Source organism: Candida tropicalis (genome assembly GCF_000006335.3).
Source record: "Candida tropicalis MYA-3404 genomic scaffold supercont3.1, whole genome shotgun sequence".
In the NCBI taxonomy this organism is placed as follows: Eukaryota; Fungi; Ascomycota; class Pichiomycetes; order Serinales; family Debaryomycetaceae; genus Candida; species Candida tropicalis.
The window spans coordinates 1127682-1146966 of record NW_003020038.1 but is presented as its reverse complement, the minus strand read 5'-3'; the positions used below and the strand labels follow the sequence as shown (position 1 = coordinate 1146966).

General features: G+C 32.1%; 8 protein-coding genes and 2 non-coding genes across 10 annotated transcripts; 6 read left to right on the top strand and 4 right to left on the bottom strand. All coding sequences in view use genetic code 12, as the record gives it.

Annotated features, from left to right (window-relative positions):
- Nucleotides 1-13: 13 nt before the first annotated feature.
- Nucleotides 14-1717, top strand: CTRG_00521 (uncharacterized protein; the record flags this gene model as incomplete). The annotated part of the gene is made up of 1 exon (XM_002545694.1): nt 14-1717. The coding sequence occupies one exon, from the start codon at nt 14-16 to the stop codon at nt 1715-1717; it is 1704 nt and encodes a 567-aa protein (XP_002545740.1).
- Nucleotides 1718-3756: 2039 nt separating this feature from the next.
- On the top strand, nt 3757-4503 carry RPS3 (40S ribosomal protein uS3; the record flags this gene model as incomplete). Its single annotated transcript, XM_002545693.1, has 1 exon — nt 3757-4503. One exon carries the CDS (start codon nt 3757-3759, stop codon nt 4501-4503), a length of 747 nt encoding a protein of 248 aa, XP_002545739.1.
- A 1552-nt stretch (nt 4504-6055) lies between these two features.
- Nucleotides 6056-6292, top strand: CTRG_00519 (uncharacterized protein; the record flags this gene model as incomplete). The annotated part of the gene is made up of 1 exon (XM_002545692.1): nt 6056-6292. The coding sequence occupies one exon, from the start codon at nt 6056-6058 to the stop codon at nt 6290-6292; it is 237 nt and encodes a 78-aa protein (XP_002545738.1).
- A 320-nt stretch (nt 6293-6612) lies between these two features.
- Nucleotides 6613-7473, bottom strand: CTRG_00518 (putative peptidylprolyl isomerase; the record flags this gene model as incomplete). Its single annotated transcript, XM_002545691.1, has 1 exon — nt 6613-7473. One exon carries the CDS (start codon nt 7471-7473, stop codon nt 6613-6615), a length of 861 nt encoding a protein of 286 aa, XP_002545737.1.
- A 472-nt stretch (nt 7474-7945) lies between these two features.
- Nucleotides 7946-8052, bottom strand: CTRG_06340. The gene has a single exon. It is a non-coding gene; the product is annotated as a tRNA-Ser (tRNA).
- Nucleotides 8053-9964: 1912 nt separating this feature from the next.
- On the top strand, nt 9965-10071 carry CTRG_06362. The gene has a single exon. It is a non-coding gene; the product is annotated as a tRNA-Ser (tRNA).
- Nucleotides 10072-12015: 1944 nt separating this feature from the next.
- On the top strand, nt 12016-13434 carry UGP1 (UTP glucose-1-phosphate uridylyltransferase; the record flags this gene model as incomplete). The annotated part of the gene is made up of 1 exon (XM_002545690.1): nt 12016-13434. One exon carries the CDS (start codon nt 12016-12018, stop codon nt 13432-13434), a length of 1419 nt encoding a protein of 472 aa, XP_002545736.1.
- A 205-nt stretch (nt 13435-13639) lies between these two features.
- Nucleotides 13640-13927, bottom strand: CTRG_00516 (uncharacterized protein; the record flags this gene model as incomplete). The annotated part of the gene is made up of 1 exon (XM_002545689.1): nt 13640-13927. One exon carries the CDS (start codon nt 13925-13927, stop codon nt 13640-13642), a length of 288 nt encoding a protein of 95 aa, XP_002545735.1.
- Nucleotides 13928-15240: 1313 nt separating this feature from the next.
- Nucleotides 15241-16737, bottom strand: DIT1 (Dit1p; the record flags this gene model as incomplete). Its single annotated transcript, XM_002545688.1, has 1 exon — nt 15241-16737. One exon carries the CDS (start codon nt 16735-16737, stop codon nt 15241-15243), a length of 1497 nt encoding a protein of 498 aa, XP_002545734.1.
- Nucleotides 16738-17721: 984 nt separating this feature from the next.
- On the top strand, nt 17722-19167 carry DIT2 (putative cytochrome; the record flags this gene model as incomplete). The annotated part of the gene is made up of 1 exon (XM_002545687.1): nt 17722-19167. One exon carries the CDS (start codon nt 17722-17724, stop codon nt 19165-19167), a length of 1446 nt encoding a protein of 481 aa, XP_002545733.1.
- Nucleotides 19168-19285: the final 118 nt, after the last annotated feature.

Here is a 19285-nt window from a genome sequence, read left to right as displayed (position 1 = left end):
TCCCATAAATCAAATGACAGTGGAACCGGAACCAAAAAGACAAAAATGTGTGAAATATACATATCCTGATCAAAAGCGTACTATTTCCATTTATAGTATTGCCAGTAAACATCCATTAAATGTTAAACCTAGTGGGAATTCACTTCTTCTGGGATCAGATATTAATTTACTTGAACAAAAACAAAATTCATTAGGTAAATTAAGTATACTTCCTGATGAAATTATCATGGATATAATACAAAGAATCACTGATGTTGATACACTTTTAAACTTATCTCATGTTTCAAGAATTTTTTATGCATTTTTATATGATGAAGAAATATGGAAAAAAATATATATGAATAAAATTGAATATTATGATTCTTTAGCATGGTTAGGATCATGGAGAAATACTGTGTTGAATATTCAAAAAGATGATAATATTATTCAATTACCTGAAAATTTATTATGTTCTGATATTCTTTATCGTCCTTTTCAATGTTCACAAATTGATTATCAAAAACTTTTTAATAAAATTATTAAAGAAGAAGAAATCTATCATCGTGATGCATTACTTGGACAATTAGGTAAATTACCTCATGGAAGAATTCAAAGAATAAAAGAATCAGAAATTGATTTAAATGAATTCAATACAAATTATCATGATATTCCATTTATTTTAGTTAATGAAGATAATAAACGTTGGCCAAATTGGGATTTTGAAACTTTAGTTAATCGATTCCCAGATATAACTTTTACTCAAGAATCAGTAAGATGGAAATTATCTAAATATGCACAATATCTTCATAACAATAAAGATGAATCGCCACTTTATTTATTTGATTGTAAAAGTGATGCAATGAAAATTCTACGAAATGAATATAAAGTACCTGAAATTTTTCAACAAGATTTATTTAATGTTTTTAATAATATTGAAAATGGTTTTAATTGTCGTCCAGATCATGCTTGGATAATTATAGGATCTTCACGTTCTGGATCTACTTTTCATAAAGATCCAAATTCAACATCGGCATGGAATGCAGCTATAGTTGGACGTAAAATTTGGATAATGTTACCACCTCATATAACACCACCAGGTGTTGGAACTGATGAAGAAGAAAGTGAAGTTACTTCACCTGTTAGTGTTGCAGAATGGGTACTTTCTGGATTTTTCAATGATTCAACTAAAATTGAAGAATGTTTAATTGGTATTACTTTCCCTGGTGAATGTATGCATGTTCCAAGTGGTTGGTGGCATACAGTTATTAATATTGATGATTCAATTGCAATAACTCAAAATTTTGTACCTACTTCTAAATTACCACAAGTGTTGAATTTCTTAAAAAATAAATCAAATCAAATTAGTGGATTTAGATTAAAAGAAATTAAACAATGTTTAGATGCTATTGTAAAAGATTCAGATGATGTTGTTTTAAAAGATTTTTTACATTCTTTTAATCAACTTAAAAATGATGATTTGGATGAAGATTGTGGAGAGGTTGCAAATTTACCAAGAACACCTATTTTTGAAATATTCAAACAATTGTTGATTAATAATAATGAACGTGAATTGTTATCTACAGCTTTAGAGAAACTTGATAAGATAGAATTGAAGACATTTGAACAAGAGACAGGTAAAAGTAAGGCATGGTGTTCATTAACTGAAGAGACATCAACCACAGGAAATGGATCTAGCAGTGGATTTACATTCGCATTTGATGAAAGTGATGACGAATAGATAGTCTGGTAATAGTTTACTTAATGTACATAACATACGTGATCATTAAATTATTAGTATAATCACTTAAAGGAATATGATGGTTACAGTGCATCTGAACGATGAATAAGTATTATATCTGCATAATCTGACAAACTGTGGGTTGGCACTCAGACAGGCAGGCAAACAAAAAATATAAGGAAGTCACAAAAAACAAAGAAGCAATATTAGCCACTAGCGTCGCATTTTTTTTTTTGTTGGTGTTGTTGTAACTCCTTCAACTTTTAATTTAGGGTTGCACGAAGGAAAAAATTCTAAAAACTAATTACATAAATCAACATCGTTTAACCAACACTCCATTTGTTCACCACTATCGACACTTTCAAACGCTCTCTCTCTCTCATATTTCTCCAAATGTATGATACTGATAAACGTATGTATTTGTTGTGTATGTTCTGTATTCATTTTAAACGAACTCATAAACTAACATAGACTATTTTATTCTAGCTGATTCAATATTAAAACAAGTTCCCTTGATTAGAAATCCTATTTATCAACCACCAAAACCTGTCACTTTAAATACAAATTATAATAAATTAATCCCCACATTATCAAGCACAGTAGTACCTCCAAAATTAAATGTTTCCCATGATGAAATTACTGATTGGCTAGAAGAGATTAGATCACTCCGTGATAAAGTTAAAAAAGAACAAGCTGAAAATGACAAGTCTGAAAAATATAAAAAATGGGTTCATGATCAATCTACTAAAGTTGCTCCTGGATTCAATTATACTGTTATGAAACCACATAAACAAGAAAGAAATTTACAAAAAGAAGATAACGATTATGATAATGATGACGACGATGACGATGATGATAATGACAAATCTAAAGATTATTCAATTAATGAATTGGATAAATTATTTGGAAAAACTATACTAGGATGAACAAAACCAATGTATGGTAATAACAATGACTATTAATGACATGTATATAAGTATATATTTATTCTTTTCTTTTCTTTTCTTCTTATTTTTGAAATGTAAATTACTTACTGGATGTAAATCTTCCCGATAATCCACCGTTTGCTTGTAATTTTCTTAATAATTCCTCTTTTACTTCATCATGTAATGCTTTAGTTGGATCATATTGTGTTGTTACTTCTGAATCCTGTGTCTTTTGTTGATGTAGTTCTAATAATGATGGTTTTGAAGATGTAGCAGGGATGGTTGTTTCTGATTTAGATATTAGAACAGGACCAATGAAATCATCTAAATCCGATTCATTATCAGATACATTGTTATCTTGCTGTTTCAGTTGTTCTAGCTTTCTCTTTTTTCTTTTCTCTAGTAGTTCCTTCGGTATAGATGGTCCAAACATTGTGGTTGGGGTATATCTCTACGGTGTGTTTTTCGTGGTGGTGAAATATTCAAAGATGGTTTTTTTTTTTGTTCTAGATATCAATTATGCATATTGCAAACAGAATTTGGAACACATCTAAAAAAAAAGAACATAATCAAAACTCCTACAAACTGTGGGATCTTCACTTCTAGTACTAAAAAACGTTCAGGGATTCGGAAACATCAATAACAGAACGGTATCAATCAAATTTGGGCTCACCATGACTCACAAGTAAATGTATATCATCGACTTTTGCTATTCAAGTTTCAAACAAGACAATTCTTAGTAATCAATGACCCCCGATGATTTCTCTACTTCTTATAATTCAAATGCAACCCATGTCAACCACACAACTAAACTTAATAATATTCAGTTCACATTATAAAATGATGTTTTGTCCGGGTAAATCGTTTTGTGTAACTATATCACATGACCACAAAATTTGAGAATATTTTTGAATTCGTTCCTGCACTTAAGCGCACAAAAATTTTTCACTTTCTCACTTGACACACACACACACACACACACACACACACACACACACACACACACCAAGCAAAAGAAAAAATTTTTCAATGCCATTTAAAACTTTCTTTTCTTTTGGTTCTTCTTTTTGGTCTTTTTTTTACAACAACATATAAAACCTCTTTCTATCAAAAATGGTTAACGCTATCTTATCTAAAAAGAAGAAATTAGTAGCTGACGGTGTCTTCTACGCTGAATTGAACGAATTCTTCACCAGAGAATTGGCCGAACAAGGTTACGCTGGTGTTGAAGTCAGAAAGACTCCATCCAAATTGGAAATCATTGTTAAAGCTTCTAACACTCAAGGTGTTTTGGGTGAACAAGGTAGAAGAATCCACGAATTGACTTCTTTGATTGTCAAGAGATTCAAATTGTCTCCAGAAGGTATTGCTATCTATGCTGAAAGAGTTGAAGAAAGAGGTTTGTCTGCTGCTGTTCAAGCCGAAGGTTTGAAAGCCAAATTATTGAATGGTTTACCAATCAGAAGAGCCGCTTACGGTGTCTTGAGATTTGCTATGGGTGCTGGTGCCAAGGGTGTTGAAGTTGTCATCTCTGGTAAATTGAGAGCTGCTAGAGCTAAATCCCAAAAATACGCTGATGGTTTCATGATCCACTCTGGTCAACCAACCAGAGACTTTATTGATATTGCTATCAGACACGTCTTGATGAGACAAGGTGTTTTGGGTATCAAAGTTAAGATTATGAAAGACCCAGCTGCTAACAGATTCGGTCCAAAAGCTTTGCCAGATGCTGTCAAGATTGCTGAAGCTAAAGATGAAGATGAAGTTATCCCAGCCCCAACTGTTAAATCTTACAAACAAAAACCAGAAGAAGTTGAAGCTGAAGCTGAAGTTGAAGCTGTTGAAACTGAAACTGCTTAAGTGTGTTAGGTTATTGTGTAACGTTCTATATATTTAATTCACTTTTTTCTTTAATAATCATTTCCACGTCTTCTCTTGCTTTTCACGATGATTCATTATCATTGTGTGTCACCGTTGCGTATTTGTATGTGTAGTTTATGTCTATATTTTGTGTTTTGGCATAAGGAGGTGGCTATAGCAGGATCATGAATCATTCGATATTTGCGTTGGAACGACGTTATAATCTATGTATGTAACACTAAAAGACAAACGGTTGAGTTGATACTTCTCATAGTTGACAACCCATCAGATGGTTTTTTTTTGTTGTGTGTGCAGTGGTGGTTATTGTCTTTTGTTTGGGCTGTGATATTATATTATTTGTACGAACAACTGGTGTATTCAAATAGTGATTGGCTAGATAACAGAGAATGATATTCAATTAATTTTTGCAAAACCAGTTTAGTTTCCAAATACGAATATTAAAGAAATAAAAATCAAAAAAAAAAATCATCACAAACCAAACTCCGTCTCATGTGTACAAAAGAGGGGAACGGTGTCTCATGTGAGTCCCTTATTGTTTAAGGACATACAAGTCCGTTGGCTATACGGATCAATGGAAATAAATTGAATCAGATGTTTTAAGCAACCAACCCAAAAAAAAAAAAATTTTTTTCGCATATTTTTCCTTTTTGTTAACAAAATGAGTCGCAAAATTTAAAATGAATCATCGTGCTTAGTAAAGATGAATTCAATTTAATTTACAAATTGAGTTGCATTGGGTTTTTACGTGTTAATTTAACCCAAAGCAAAATCAAAAATCAAAAAAAAATAGGGGGACAACCCATTTTAGAAAAGAGAAGAAAAATATTGATCACGTGGAATTGCCTTGCCATGTTTGTTTGTTCGTTTGTTTATTTTTCATTTATCTCCTAAAGTATGAAAATTCCAGAATCCATGGGTGGGGAAGCAAGTAAAATGAGAAAAATTATTTATTTCCTCTGAGTAATACTAATTTCCTTATCTTTTAATTAATAAAGAGAAATGAAAAAAAAAAAAAAAAAAATTAGGTCATGAGGATTATTATGCATAATTTATGATGTAATTTTAGTTTCGGTTTTCACTTACCGCGGGTTGTAATACTAAGAAATTGAAAAACTCCGAAGGTTGACTATTGGTGTCTGGGTGTCGGTTTAACCTAACTTACGCGGATTCCCCCAGAATATTTTTTTCTTTGGCGCATGAATCATCTTTCATTTTTGTGTTGTTATTCGGTAGTAAAAGTCCATCGCAAACTATAGATGTAATTCACAAGAAACTCTGTGTGAGTGACACATGTGAATAGTTTGACTAAGCATACAGAAAGAGAAAGCAAGAAAAAAAATTTTTTTTTTCATTTTTGCAGACTAAACCTGATTCCAAAAAAAAAGTCTATATAAAGACATTGATATTCCCTCTTCTTCTTGATTCTTAAAAATTTATTTTATTCATTATTATTTATTATTTATTTATTTATTATTTATTAGATTTATTCAATCACCAAAAACTACTATTATCAAACACTACAATAACAAAAATGTCTTTCACTAACTTCTTAGAACTTTCCACTGAAATTTCCGAACCATTTATCATTCCAAATGTTTCCCCAGTTACTTCTCCAAAACTTGCTAGTAGATCTGCTCGTGCTACAGCTAAAATGCCATCTATGGGTACAGACAACTTGACTCCATTGGTAGCTATTGAAGAACATGATGAAGAAATTGACTCCACATTGATTTCAACCAGAAAACTCTCTGTTCTTGACTTGAACTAAGAGATGATTTGACCTTTTGCACGTTTATTCTTTATGATGGTTTCATTTTATTTTTTATTTATTTACTTCAATTGTGTATTTTCTTTTTTCTGGTTAACGATTTGATGGTTGGTTTATAGTTGTTCATTAGCTTTTAGTTTTATATTTAGGGATATCTTTTTTTTTTTCATATATATACATTGCATTTTAGAAAAAAAAAATAGCCAATAGTAAAAGTAATTGGTCTATTGTAGGAGATAAATGTAAAAAGATCCCTCTATCCGTGAAAATGATGCTACAACTCCTTGGTTTTGATATCGGATAGAAGGGAATATATATATTTATTTCTTTTTACTTAATGAAATCGATTCTGCTTTTTCTAAATCTAGGTCAGAATCATATTCTGAGTCTATGGATGGATCTCTGATAACCGGTATGTTACTGACTTTTTCTTCCCCATATGTTTCACCGTTTTCTGATGTCTCATCCTCCACCTCTTTTTTCTCTACTATATTCAAATGTTTCTGTTGTTGCTCCTCATTTGAGTCTGCTTCAGAATCTCGTTTGATTTCTTCGGTACTTTCCATCTTCTTTGATTTACCGTTCTTTACATCAATAGCACTCTTGATACTGAATTCTTCTTCCTCGTCATCATCCTCGTCCTCATCATCGTTGTAATTCATCTTAACCAATGTCTTTGCCTTCTTCTTTGCTGGTTCTTTAACAGTTTCCTCTTCTATCTTCACCAAATCATCGAAATAAGGATCAATCACTTCACTAGAGATTACTTTAACAGGAAATATAGGATTTCCATCATTATCAACTTCACCTTGTGATATTTTCAATGCTATGTAATAAGAATCTTGATTAATCTTACCAAAAATGTTAAAGTTTGTAAATTCAGGTATCTCTTTTAATGTTATAAAAATTGATTCACCATCTTGACTAATACCAACATACCCTCGTTTACATTTAATTCTCGGATGTGATTCTTTAATAATTTTGGTGGTATTAATATTTGGAAATTGAATTAGATTTGAACTTGTAATAAATTTTAAATCATTGAATTTTTGATTTAGACAATTTGAAATAAATTCACGACTTGTATTTGGTAATTCTTTTGACCATATATCAATCTCAATAACTCCTTTGGTAGTATTAAGTATAACTTTAGCTTGAGTTTTTGGTTCTAATGATGACATGTTTTTAAAACGTAAAGTGATGAGTTGAAGTACGCAGTTGCGTTTTTGTTGACATTTATTTTCTTATTTTTTTCTTTGTCTCAATCAGATTTTTTTGGATTGATACTAATGAAGATCATTGTTAGCGGTTCACAGTCACACACACACACTCTCTCTGCAAATGTTGTCTATTAGTTCTTCATTATGAATTATTCATAATGAAGAACTGTTTTAAAGAATAGTCAAGAATTATTAGTGGACACCCAAATATTGAATATTGTTTGAACTCCATGTTCTATACTAGAAACTTTATTGTAAAATTATTACAAAAATAAAACAAAATCCATTAATAACATACACCCTATGGATCATACGCAGAGAACAACAGAGTTAAATCTCTCAATAGCCCATATGTAATAATAAGAATAATAAAAAAATAACAACCAACGTTGTACAACAATATTACCTGTAGTAATTGGAAGCAAAAAAATGACGTCACAGACAGGATTCGAACCTGCGAAGGCAAAGCCCATTGCCTGAACTGCCTTCCAATGAAATGGAAATAGCAGGGCAACTCCTTAACCACTCGGACACTGGGACGACCACTTGGCAACGTGACGGAAGGGAGTGGTCCTGGATAAGTATAAAAGAATGGGTTTCGAATACTATGAAATTCGTCACTCCACGATCGTAAGATTGAATTTTCACTTGAAAATATTATAAATTAGCATATTCCTATTTTAAGTTTCATATCAGTCTTGAATGATACTGATTTAATTCTCTGTTCATCTGTTCCACACCTTTATCGGTACATTGTTGTGGAAACTGAAACTTCAAGCCATAAGAGAAATCAAAGCTCAAAAGTCTCTACTAATTTTAACCAACATTAAAGTTGACTTCTCAAATGCTTAGTTCTTTGTCGTACGTAATCAAGTTTTCTACATTTTGGTAATTATATATATATACTGACTCTAATAAAAATTTTTATTAATTAAAATATAAACTAGAATGAATGCTAGAATTTAGTGAATCAATGTTAATAAAACTCCCTTACACTTCTCGATAGAAAGGAGCTATGGAGCTTCGAACAAAACAATAAAACTATTCAATTCAAGTCCAAAGCTTTTTGCTGTTCTAAATTTTTTGATTTCTCAGCATCATTTTGCCAAATCAAGAGAGTATTTATAGTGACTGCAAAAAAAAATTACTTAGTAGTGCAAATCGTGTAGCAATTAATAAAAACTAATTCAATTGTTGCAATTTAGTAAATTATTTTCAATAGTAACTTATAATAATATTTATGTTTTTATTAATTCAAATAACACCTAATGTTGGTGAACTTTACTAGAGCATGGATTTTAATATCACCTTGATTAAGACTGTATATCCTTAGTACATATCTGAGATGGATAGTTAATTCAAAGATCTATTGATATATAACTAACGTTTGGCAGTCAATGACTAGTGTTCAATTATTGGTTTCATGTACAATGAGATGATATGAAAACATGCCATTAGTATTTGATAATCATTATTGCTACATTATAGATTTTATGTAACATTTAATTTGAATAGAATAATTACGTTACATTTGATTTAGAATGATACAACTTTATACAAAATTGAAAAAATTATAAACTTATATTGAATAAAAATAACAATCTAAATATTATAGATAATCATATTAATTAGTTGTTTGTGGTTGTTCACAGTCTATTACAGTAATTTGTAAAGTTTCAACAGTCAGTTCAAAAATACAAAGAATGGTTAAAAAGAAAATCCCGTTAACTTGGAAATCACACTATTACATTTGGCCTTGACCCAATGTTTTTCTGAAGTATTTGTAGGATGCTGAGGATTATCTTCTTCTTAAACATAGTTCATTCCACTATCCCCATGAAAGTATAATTGGAAAAAGGGGTAATCGTTTGGTAAGTAGAAACTAACATTAAACAAGTCGTATTATACATGGCATGTGACCCTAAAAACCTATCATAATAACAAGACATTTCTTCCAGAAATTAAACTACTAGTGCCACAAAATTTGGCTGAATACCCGTCTAAGATAAAGGAATTATCGCAGATTGTTTAAGTTTTACCTATAAATTGCAAAATTCTCATCTATACTAGTCTATTTCAATATATATTGACCTGTATTCTTTAGTTTGTATACTTGTGCCAGGTTGTATAAGTTTGTAAATTAGCTTTCTACAACTGCCGGTCTTTGAGAGTTAAATCTTACGGTTCAATTCTGTTCTTTTATGATATTGATGTATTAGAGATCTGATCTTAAGGTGAAACAATAATAGAAGCAAGTTATACATGTTTAATTGAATTATTCCAAAACTAAACACCCATTAATTTATTATTTCTTATATCAAGTTTATAATTATTGGAACGAACCAATGTTCCATGTAGAATTATACATAAAAAAATGACGAAATAGATATCTCATGGTGCTAAATTTTAACACCATCAGGTTTAGTTCCTCCCTGCACATTGGCAAGTGGTCGTCCCAGTGTCCGAGTGGTTAAGGAGTTGCCCTGCTATTTCCATTTCATTGGAAGGCAGTTCAGGCAATGGGCTTTGCCTTCGCAGGTTCGAATCCTGTCTGTGACGTCATTTTTTTGCTCTCAATCTATCTATAGATTAATCCAATCTGTGTTGGTTGTTTTTTTTATTATTCTTATTACAATCAGACTACATAGGAGTCCTACTAATGTTATAATCAAATCTAGTAAGTGTTTTTCAATTTTATTTTCGTTAGGTTTTTGTTGCAAAATCCATTCAAATACTACATGATAAATTCCTGAATAATCATGCAATGCTTTGAGCAGACCATTTTCAATAGTGTTTCAAACAATGATGACGCTCGATACCATCATCAATTGCCCCACCTTAATCATAGAATGGAGAAATAGAAAATGCATTTCCCCATCTGAACTATTTTTTGTCAATAATTGTGTATATCACGAGCCTCACTGATATTATCCCTGGAACAAATCAACAAAGGGAAAAAAGAAAAGCAAGTGATCACCATGAAAAGGAGTTTTTCCGAGGATGGCCACTCTAGAACTCATAACTTTAGCATCCGCATGGCTAGACTACTACTTCTGCTTCTGCTGCTGCTACGAGGTAACATTCTATTTTTATTCTCGGAGTTAGAAAATAGATTAAAGTATTAGAGTTTTTTCTTTCTTTCTCTCTTTGTCTCTTAGTACACATGGAAAGTGGTTAAACTTCCTTTTTCCAAAACGATTACAACCACACCACCGATAGTTTGTCTAAACTTAACCTAATTGGTGATTATTTGTTCAATCCATGCATATTTTTATTCCGTGTCTTTGTTGTTGTTGAGGTTGAAGTTGCATTTCAACTTCCAATTCAGATATTTTAGATCATTATTTTTTTCTTTCTTTTTCGTTAATTAATGTCGGTGCTTCCACCTCCCCCACCAATACCAGCGACGAAATATATTTTTAGCGCTCTGTTTCCATCACAAAATTAAACATACGTTTTTGTGGGACATTCTAATAAATTATTGTTGATTTCCACCGCCTGAATAACTGTGCAAACTTTTTGCAGAAGAATACAATGGAAGTGGGAAAATAAGGGGGACCAGGAGAGAAACATCAAGGATCCAATGAAATTGCAAAAACAAAACAAAACAAACATACACACACACGATTTGTATAGGAGGCACATATCTACTACAGAAGGATGTAGAGTAAAAAGACAATTATGATATTCAGGGAGGGTTTGTCATATTGATCTGCGAATTTTTTTTATTTTGGTTTTTGGTTTATTAATTAATTTTTCCTACCCCCCAATAATTTAATCTGCAGCTGGAAATCCGATTTTTGTTGTTGAGTTAATGTGTTGGAGTCAATTAATTAATTAATTAAACCATTGCTTCATTTATAACACCAATGGTATTTTTTTAAAAAAATAGTTGTGTCCTGTTCTCCACGACACAAACAACTACAACAAAAATTAGCCCAATAAAAATTACTAATAATAATAATAATAGTAAATTGAAAAACGTACAGTACATATTTTCCTACTTCACTAAAAAAAAAAATTCTGTATTGTGGAACACGCCCCCCCTCTCTCTCGTTCTCTCGCTCGCCTTCTCTCCTCCCTTCTCCGAACTAAAAGTAAACATACACACACACACACTCGCACAGTGAATGAACGAAAATCAAACATCACGAAAGTTTTTCCTGTTGTCTCTTTTTTGGCGAAATAAAAAGAAAACCAATTTCAGGTTCACTTGCTTTTTATAAAAAAATTTTTTTTTTAGTTTTACTTTCTTTATCATCTCTTATTACTAGCACATTCAAGCTACGTTCAATCAGAACTCAATTGATCTATACGATTTCAAATAGAAAGAAAATGGCCACTACTGGAAAAAGACACACCAAATCACAATCTGCTTATGTATGTATTGCTTTCAATTTTTCGGAAATTTGTCGTTTTTTTTTCATTGAATACTAACAATTGCAATTGATTTGTTTGTTTTAGGCTTTTGATAACACAGCAACCAATGTCACTGCTTCTCAAATGCGTAATGCTTTGAACAACTTAGCCGACACCGTTGAAGATCCAGAAGACAAGAACAGATTTGAAAATGAAATGGACAACTTTTTCTCCCTTTTCAGAAGATACTTGACTGAAAAAGCTTCCGGTTCCACTTTGGATTGGGAAAAAATCAGATCTCCTTCTGCTGATGAAGTTGTTGCATACTCCGATTTGAACGATACCGACAGCTCTACCAACTTGTCCAAATTGGCAGTCTTGAAATTGAATGGTGGTTTGGGTACTTCCATGGGTTGTGTTGGTCCTAAATCCGTCATTGAAGTCAGAGATGGAAACACTTTTTTGGATTTGTCCGTCAGACAAATTGAATATTTGAACAGAAAATACGACGCTGATGTCCCATTGTTGTTGATGAACTCTTTTAACACTGATGCCGATACTGCCAAAATCATCAAGAAATACCAAGGTCACAGAATCAGAGTCAAGACTTTCAACCAATCCAGATTCCCAAGAATTTATAAGGATTCTTTATTACCAGTCCCAGAAACTTATGACGATTCTCTTGAAGCTTGGTATCCACCAGGTCACGGTGACTTGTTTGAAGCTTTGGTTCAATCTGGTGAATTGGATGCCTTATTAGCTCAAGGTAGAGAAGTTTTGTTTGTTTCCAATGGTGATAACTTGGGTGCCACTGTTGATACCAAGATTTTGGACCATATGATTGAAACTGGTGCTGAATATATTATGGAATTGACCCCAAAAACAAGAGCCGATGTTAAAGGTGGTACTTTGATCAACTACCAAGGTGAAGTCAGATTATTGGAAATTGCTCAAGTTCCAAAAGAACACGTTGAAGAATTCAAGAGTATCAAGAAATTCAAATATTTCAACACCAACAACTTGTGGATCAACTTGAGAGCCATCAAGAAATTGGTTGAAGCCAATGCCATTGAAGCTGAAATCATTCCAAATCAAAAATCCATTTCTCATGGTAAATCAGATGTCAACGTTTTACAATTAGAAACTGCCGTTGGTGCTGCTATTAGACATTTCAAAGGTGCCCATGGTGTTGTTGTTCCAAGATCAAGATTCTTGCCAGTTAAAACCTGTTCCGATTTGTTGTTAGTTAAATCCGATTTGTTCTATTTGGAACACGGTGCTTTAAGATTAGACCCAACTAGAGATGGTTTCTCTAACCCATTGATCAAATTAGGATCTCATTTCAAAAAAGTCAGTGGATTCCAATCTAGAATTCCTTACATTCCAAAGATTTTAGAATTAGATCACTTGACCATTACTGGTAACGTTACTATTGGTAAGGGTGTCCAATTGAAAGGTACTGTCATCATTGTGTGTAATGATGGTGATAAGATCGATATTCCAAATGGTTCTATTTTGGAAAATGTCGTGGTTACTGGTAACTTGACTATCTTGGAACATTAAAATCTTGTGCATTCAAAACAAAAATATAGTAAATAATTAAAAGGAATAGCACTTATTTTAAGTAAATGATGATAATAATAATAATAATAAAAAAAATCTATTTATATAAATATATACTTATTATATGCAATTTTTTTCAGTTAATGTTTTTTGTGTATATTCTTTTGATAATAATGTGTGTAGAATCTATAAACCCACATATCTATTAAAGTAATTCTTTAGCAGCAGAAGTGTCTTCTTCACCAGTATAAGTTTCCAAGAATTCTTTTAAAGATTCTTTATGTTCCTTAATCTTTTTAGTAACTTCAGGGACCATTCTTTGAGCTTCTTGTAAAACTTCAATTTGTTTCTTTAATTCATATTCATCAGCATTATTAGCTTTCATTTGATTAACAAATTGTTCTTGTTCTGAAACTTCTTGTTGATATAATTTCTCTTCTTTAATTAATCTTTTCAAAGCATTAACCTTAATTTGTAATGGTGATGGTGCCATGATATCGTAGTAATATTAATAAACCAAGTGTTTAACTTTTTCTTTTTGATTCTTGAATTTTTGTTTTTTGTTTTTCCCTTTTTCAAGACAAGATTTTGTTGTTGTTTTTTTATTTCCTTTGTTCGTGTGCAACGTCTAATTGTCGTTTTTTTTTTCTATCGCGTAGACTCGATGCACACAAAAACTGAGCATGTTTGTTCATAAGAGGTTTTCTACGATTCCTTCTCCTAGTGGAGAAGGATTTGCCTGGACCGTCTCTGCACGTGTTGGCCCAAACTTACTGGCCTGGATGGACAGGGACCAGCATTACCGGTCTCATCGACCGGCCCGTTCCATACGGTCTGCAGCCCGCAGGACGGGTAACCACGTATCTTTAGACGGTCTGGTCAGCGACCGCACAATACGTGGTTCTATCTACATCTAATCAATCTATTCTACTGCCGGGATCTTTTAATTGTGAATCCCGGCAGTAGTCAAAGTAGCAGTGACCAGTTGCTACTTTGAAAAAGTCCTTCACTAGTCAAATTTGCCTTAGTAATGTTGACTCCCTATCTAAGGTTCAAGATAATGCTTGCCAAACACTATCTTATTTGGAAGGACCTTCTTTTTGGTTTATATTAAGGCAATAGTATGTGTAATGAATTGCAATAAACTCCCCAATGGTTGTCCCATTTGAAAAAAGGCAATACACATGATAACTAATGGAAATTAAAAAGGAAAATAGACATCAATAAAAATATTCAAGGACAACCAATTGATATTGCAAGTTAGTAAATCAACATTAGAAGGAAATTATTGAATGATTTGATACTCACATATAATTATTATTGAGTATTGTTGTTGAAATAAAAGAAAAAGTGGTGTAAAAAAGATTGTTTTTTTTTTTGCAAACTCAAGTTCTCTCCTTTTTATAGTTGTATTTGTGTGGGTAATATTTGTTAAGAATAGAGCGGGAATGCGTATAATAAGTCGTGTCTAATATACAAGACGTATGAATAGAGTTGGTTCCTTCTCCCTTTCTCTGTTCTGCTCGATCCCGAAGGGAATCCAGTGGTTTAAATACTAATCCCAAGACGCCTTCACACGTCACATCTCCCGGAGGAGATTCACCTGCCGATACCCGAAAGGGTTAGTTGACATATTCCCTCAACACACACTAGGCGGAGGCACACTAGGTCGTGTAGCCTGACCAACCAGTCCACGTACATAACAATATTACAAACCTTCGCTACCAAACGTGACATATCAAAACCACAATTCCTGTTTGTGTAATTGATCAAAAAAAAAAAAAAACTTACTATTTCCTATTTACTTTATTTACTTAAAAATATATAGTGACGATTGACTGGATCCCAACCACCATTACCGTTGCCTTGATCTATCTCTTCCTTGACTTTATTAGATTTGATCACAAAATATACGTCACTATCGTCGATTTTAACAATAGAATTATGCCACGGAGTTGGAATATGTAACAAATCAGTATTCTTTGGTTCTTTATGATCTTGAATACTATTAATTGGGTGACATTGATTTTTACCAGTCTTTGACAACAATGAAATACCAAATTTTGGACCAGAATTACAATGAGCATGAATTGAGAATCTCAAATGGAATGGGAACATCAATTCAACCAAATTAGAATAAGCATCATTGCGTTTAATCATTTCAAAAGCAACTTTCGCAACAATCTTCTTAAACTTTTTTCTAGCCATACCTGCAACATTTGGGTGAAGTGCCAAATCTTCAGTCATAAATTTGGAAAATCCTCTGAATAATGCCAATCTTGGATGTCCCTTGGTAGTAATATCCTGTCTCAATTTTCCACAATCGGTATCACATGAAGTGACAAGGATTTTTCTGCAAATTTCAGATTGAGGATCAATCTCAGTGCCAAGATAATGTCCCAATTCAACATTCTCAACCAAATTATTATTGAAATTTGAATTTGCTAGATTGAAAATAACTGGCAAAGAACAAAAACGAATTGGATTTGCATCCTTTGGCTTCAATCTAGCATACAATTCTTGTAAAGCTTCAAAATATCGATTAACTTTAGAATCATCAACAGCAATACAATCACTGAAAACATGTCCATCACTGACAATCCAAATAATTATACCTGGAGGATATATTTCTTTAACAGAAGCTGCAAATTGAATCAATCTTGAAAGTGCCAATTCTTCTCCCTTGTCAGGCATTTCACCAGCAACTTTTTCAACATTGGATGATTTACAAGGAAAAGCAGGTAAAACTGCTTCCAAAGGTTGCCAACGAGAAGTGAAAAAATCAACATTTTTACTGAAAAATGCTTTCCCAATATCATCCCATTGATCATTTTCAACAGTATGTTTCAATTCTTGAGCAAAAGCATTAGAAACCATCTTTGTATATATTTCATAATTCTCACCTTCTTCTAGCTCTTGCTTGAAGTGTATTCTTGACAGTGACACCAATAATTTAAGAAACCAATATTCAAAATCAGTAACATTAAATTGAACCGTAACTACTCCTTGCCAAATACCTGGTTCAATTTGAATTTCCCAGATATAATACAGATTCTCAATATTTAATTGAGTTAAACCGTCTTGGAAAAATAATCTTGTTTGTTCGTTTTTTTTAATTACTTGAAAAATATCATCAATTTCAAAATCATTGTAGTTTCTAGACCCCAAGATCTTGGACCCATTTCTTGAATAAGCTAATCCAATACACTCATAAATTGTATTTGGTGGATCAAAAACTTCAGTATCAACAGTAGAGTTACTGCTTGTGTTTGAATTCAAAGATAAACTTGAAGCCGATTTCATGATTAAAACTTGAGCAACAACAATAATAGTATATGTATATAAAAACTAACTAAAATAAGAAAAAAAAACAACAACAACAACCGATAAGTTATATGTATAAAATTTCTTATGGATTCTTTTGTAGTTCTTTTAATGGAAAGTTAGTCTTAGAAATATAACAAGAAATTAAATACATAAAGATAAAAAAGAGACGAAATTAAAAGATTTCAAGAATCTAGGATTGAATTTATATACTTAGTTCTTGTATAAAACTAATTTCAAGTAATCGAATCATCTTCAAAAACTGCAAGATTTGAAAAGATTTTCTTTTTCCTTCCCTTCAATAGAAGTGTGAGTATTTACAAAACTGCATTGCTATGCCTTTGAAATTGTTATTCCTTTATGCTAAAACTCCCCAAATAATGGAATACAATGCATCGTTTCAAGCTCTAAATTATTGTGTTCTATCTACTATTTTGCATCTGTTTCCAAAACGAAACAGTTCATGCGATATAATGTATCGGGGACGTTTTTGTGTACACTCCCAAAAAAACAAAAAAATTTTATGCGCAATTTAATGTTTGCAACTTTTGGGAAATTGCAGCATTGGGTAATATCAAGGGGGAAACAAACAATCAATGCCAAACAATGCCAACAAAGGAGAAACCAAACCATAAATAATAACTCTCTGATACACGACACATGAACTCATTCCACATATAATAGAGACAAAGACAAACCCAATTTCAACCCTCGTCTCTTTGAGATTAGGGGGATTTAGTTTAATATCCTTTCAAGGATTGCCAAATTTGCTCAAGTTTTCAAATTTTTCATTTGTTAATTTTACCCTTATTAATCTATATTTATATTAAAGAATTACGAGGTCGTCTCAAAAATACCGTTATTCTGTTGATTATTGTCTTCAAAGACTTTTTTTTCTTTTTCTTTTACATATTCATCTTTCTTTCGTTTTAATTCTCCCTCTAATCCATTTAACAATTATCAATGATAATGTTTGATATCGTCAAATACACCTTAATTGGGTTATTTAGCTATTTGCTATATGTAATTCTCGATATAGTACTACCACCATTCAATTTTCCCAAAAATATCCCAACAATCCCATTCTATGTTTCCTTCTTAGGTGCTTACACTAACTTGGATCAGAGGGATATTTACAATTTGTATTTGAGAGAGAAGTTGGAAAAGTACGGGGCAGTAAAGATATATTTTGCTTCAAGATGGAACATACTCATTACTAGGCCAGAATATCTTCTTGAAATGTTTAGAAATGAAGATGTGTACTCAAAACGGGGAAACCACCTAAAAATCCCTGGTTCAGTGATGGCTACATACACTGGTGATAATATCATTAGTGCTCATGGAGAATTATGGAAATTATATCGAGAAGTTATTGCCAAAAGTATTCAATTTCCCGATTTTGAACCAATTACGAAAAATACTAAATCATTACTTGAAATTATTGATGGTATGATTGACAGTGATAAAAATCATGCAATTATTCCAATCACAGATTTATTTCAAAAATATTCATTAGCAAACGTTACAGAATCTATACTTGGAGTAAATTTTAAGGTTCTTGAAGGCGATCAATCAATCATGCATCAAAAAATAAAGTACGTCAAGCTGCAAATATTCAAACCTTTTTTCTTGAACTTTCCTTATTTTGATAGCTTTCCTATTCCAAGTAGGTTACAAGCAAGAAAGGAAGTTATTAATTTTAGGAATTGGTATGGTCAAAGTATTATTGACAAGCATGATCCACAACTTCCTAATAGTGCAGCTACAAAATTAGTTGATGGCTTGATGCAAGAAAAACTCACTGAAAAACAATTTTTGGATAATGCCATTATTGTGATGATTGCTGGACATGAAAATCCACTTTTGTTAATGTTATCGTTGATGTTTGTTGCTGCAAAATATCCAAAAGTTCAGGAGGCCATACGTTCAGAAATAGATCCAACAAAACCTTATCTACACTCTGTTATTTATGAAACTTTAAGAATGTATCCACCATTGGGATTAATCATTAATCGTTATACCACCAGACCTACTAAACTAGGCAACATAGTAATTCCCAAAGGTGTTTACTGTGGCTATAATAATTTTGGTACGGGTAGAGACAGAAATGTTTGGGGACCAGACTCGGATGAGTTTAAACCAGAGAGATGGGGAAGGGATAATATTGAAGAAATAAATCGCAATTATGCTAATGCCAAAAGATCAGCTGAATTACCTGCGTTTCATGGCAGAAAGAGAGCTTGTTTAGGAGAAAAGTATGCCTTATATGAAGTTAAAGAATTGCTAACTAGTATTTTAGGACATTACAAAGTTACTTTAGATGCAAGTTGGAAAGAGAAAATAACCCCTGCTGGACCTATTAGTCCATTTGGTTTGAAGGTGAAATTTGAAAAGCTTATTGTTGCATAATTAAAACACAAAGAACAGTTTTGTCTCCTTTTCTATATAGGTGTTTTACTTTTTGTTTTTTTTTTATTTATATTTTTAGGTTTGTTTATGAGTTCGTACATAGTTATACTTCAATACC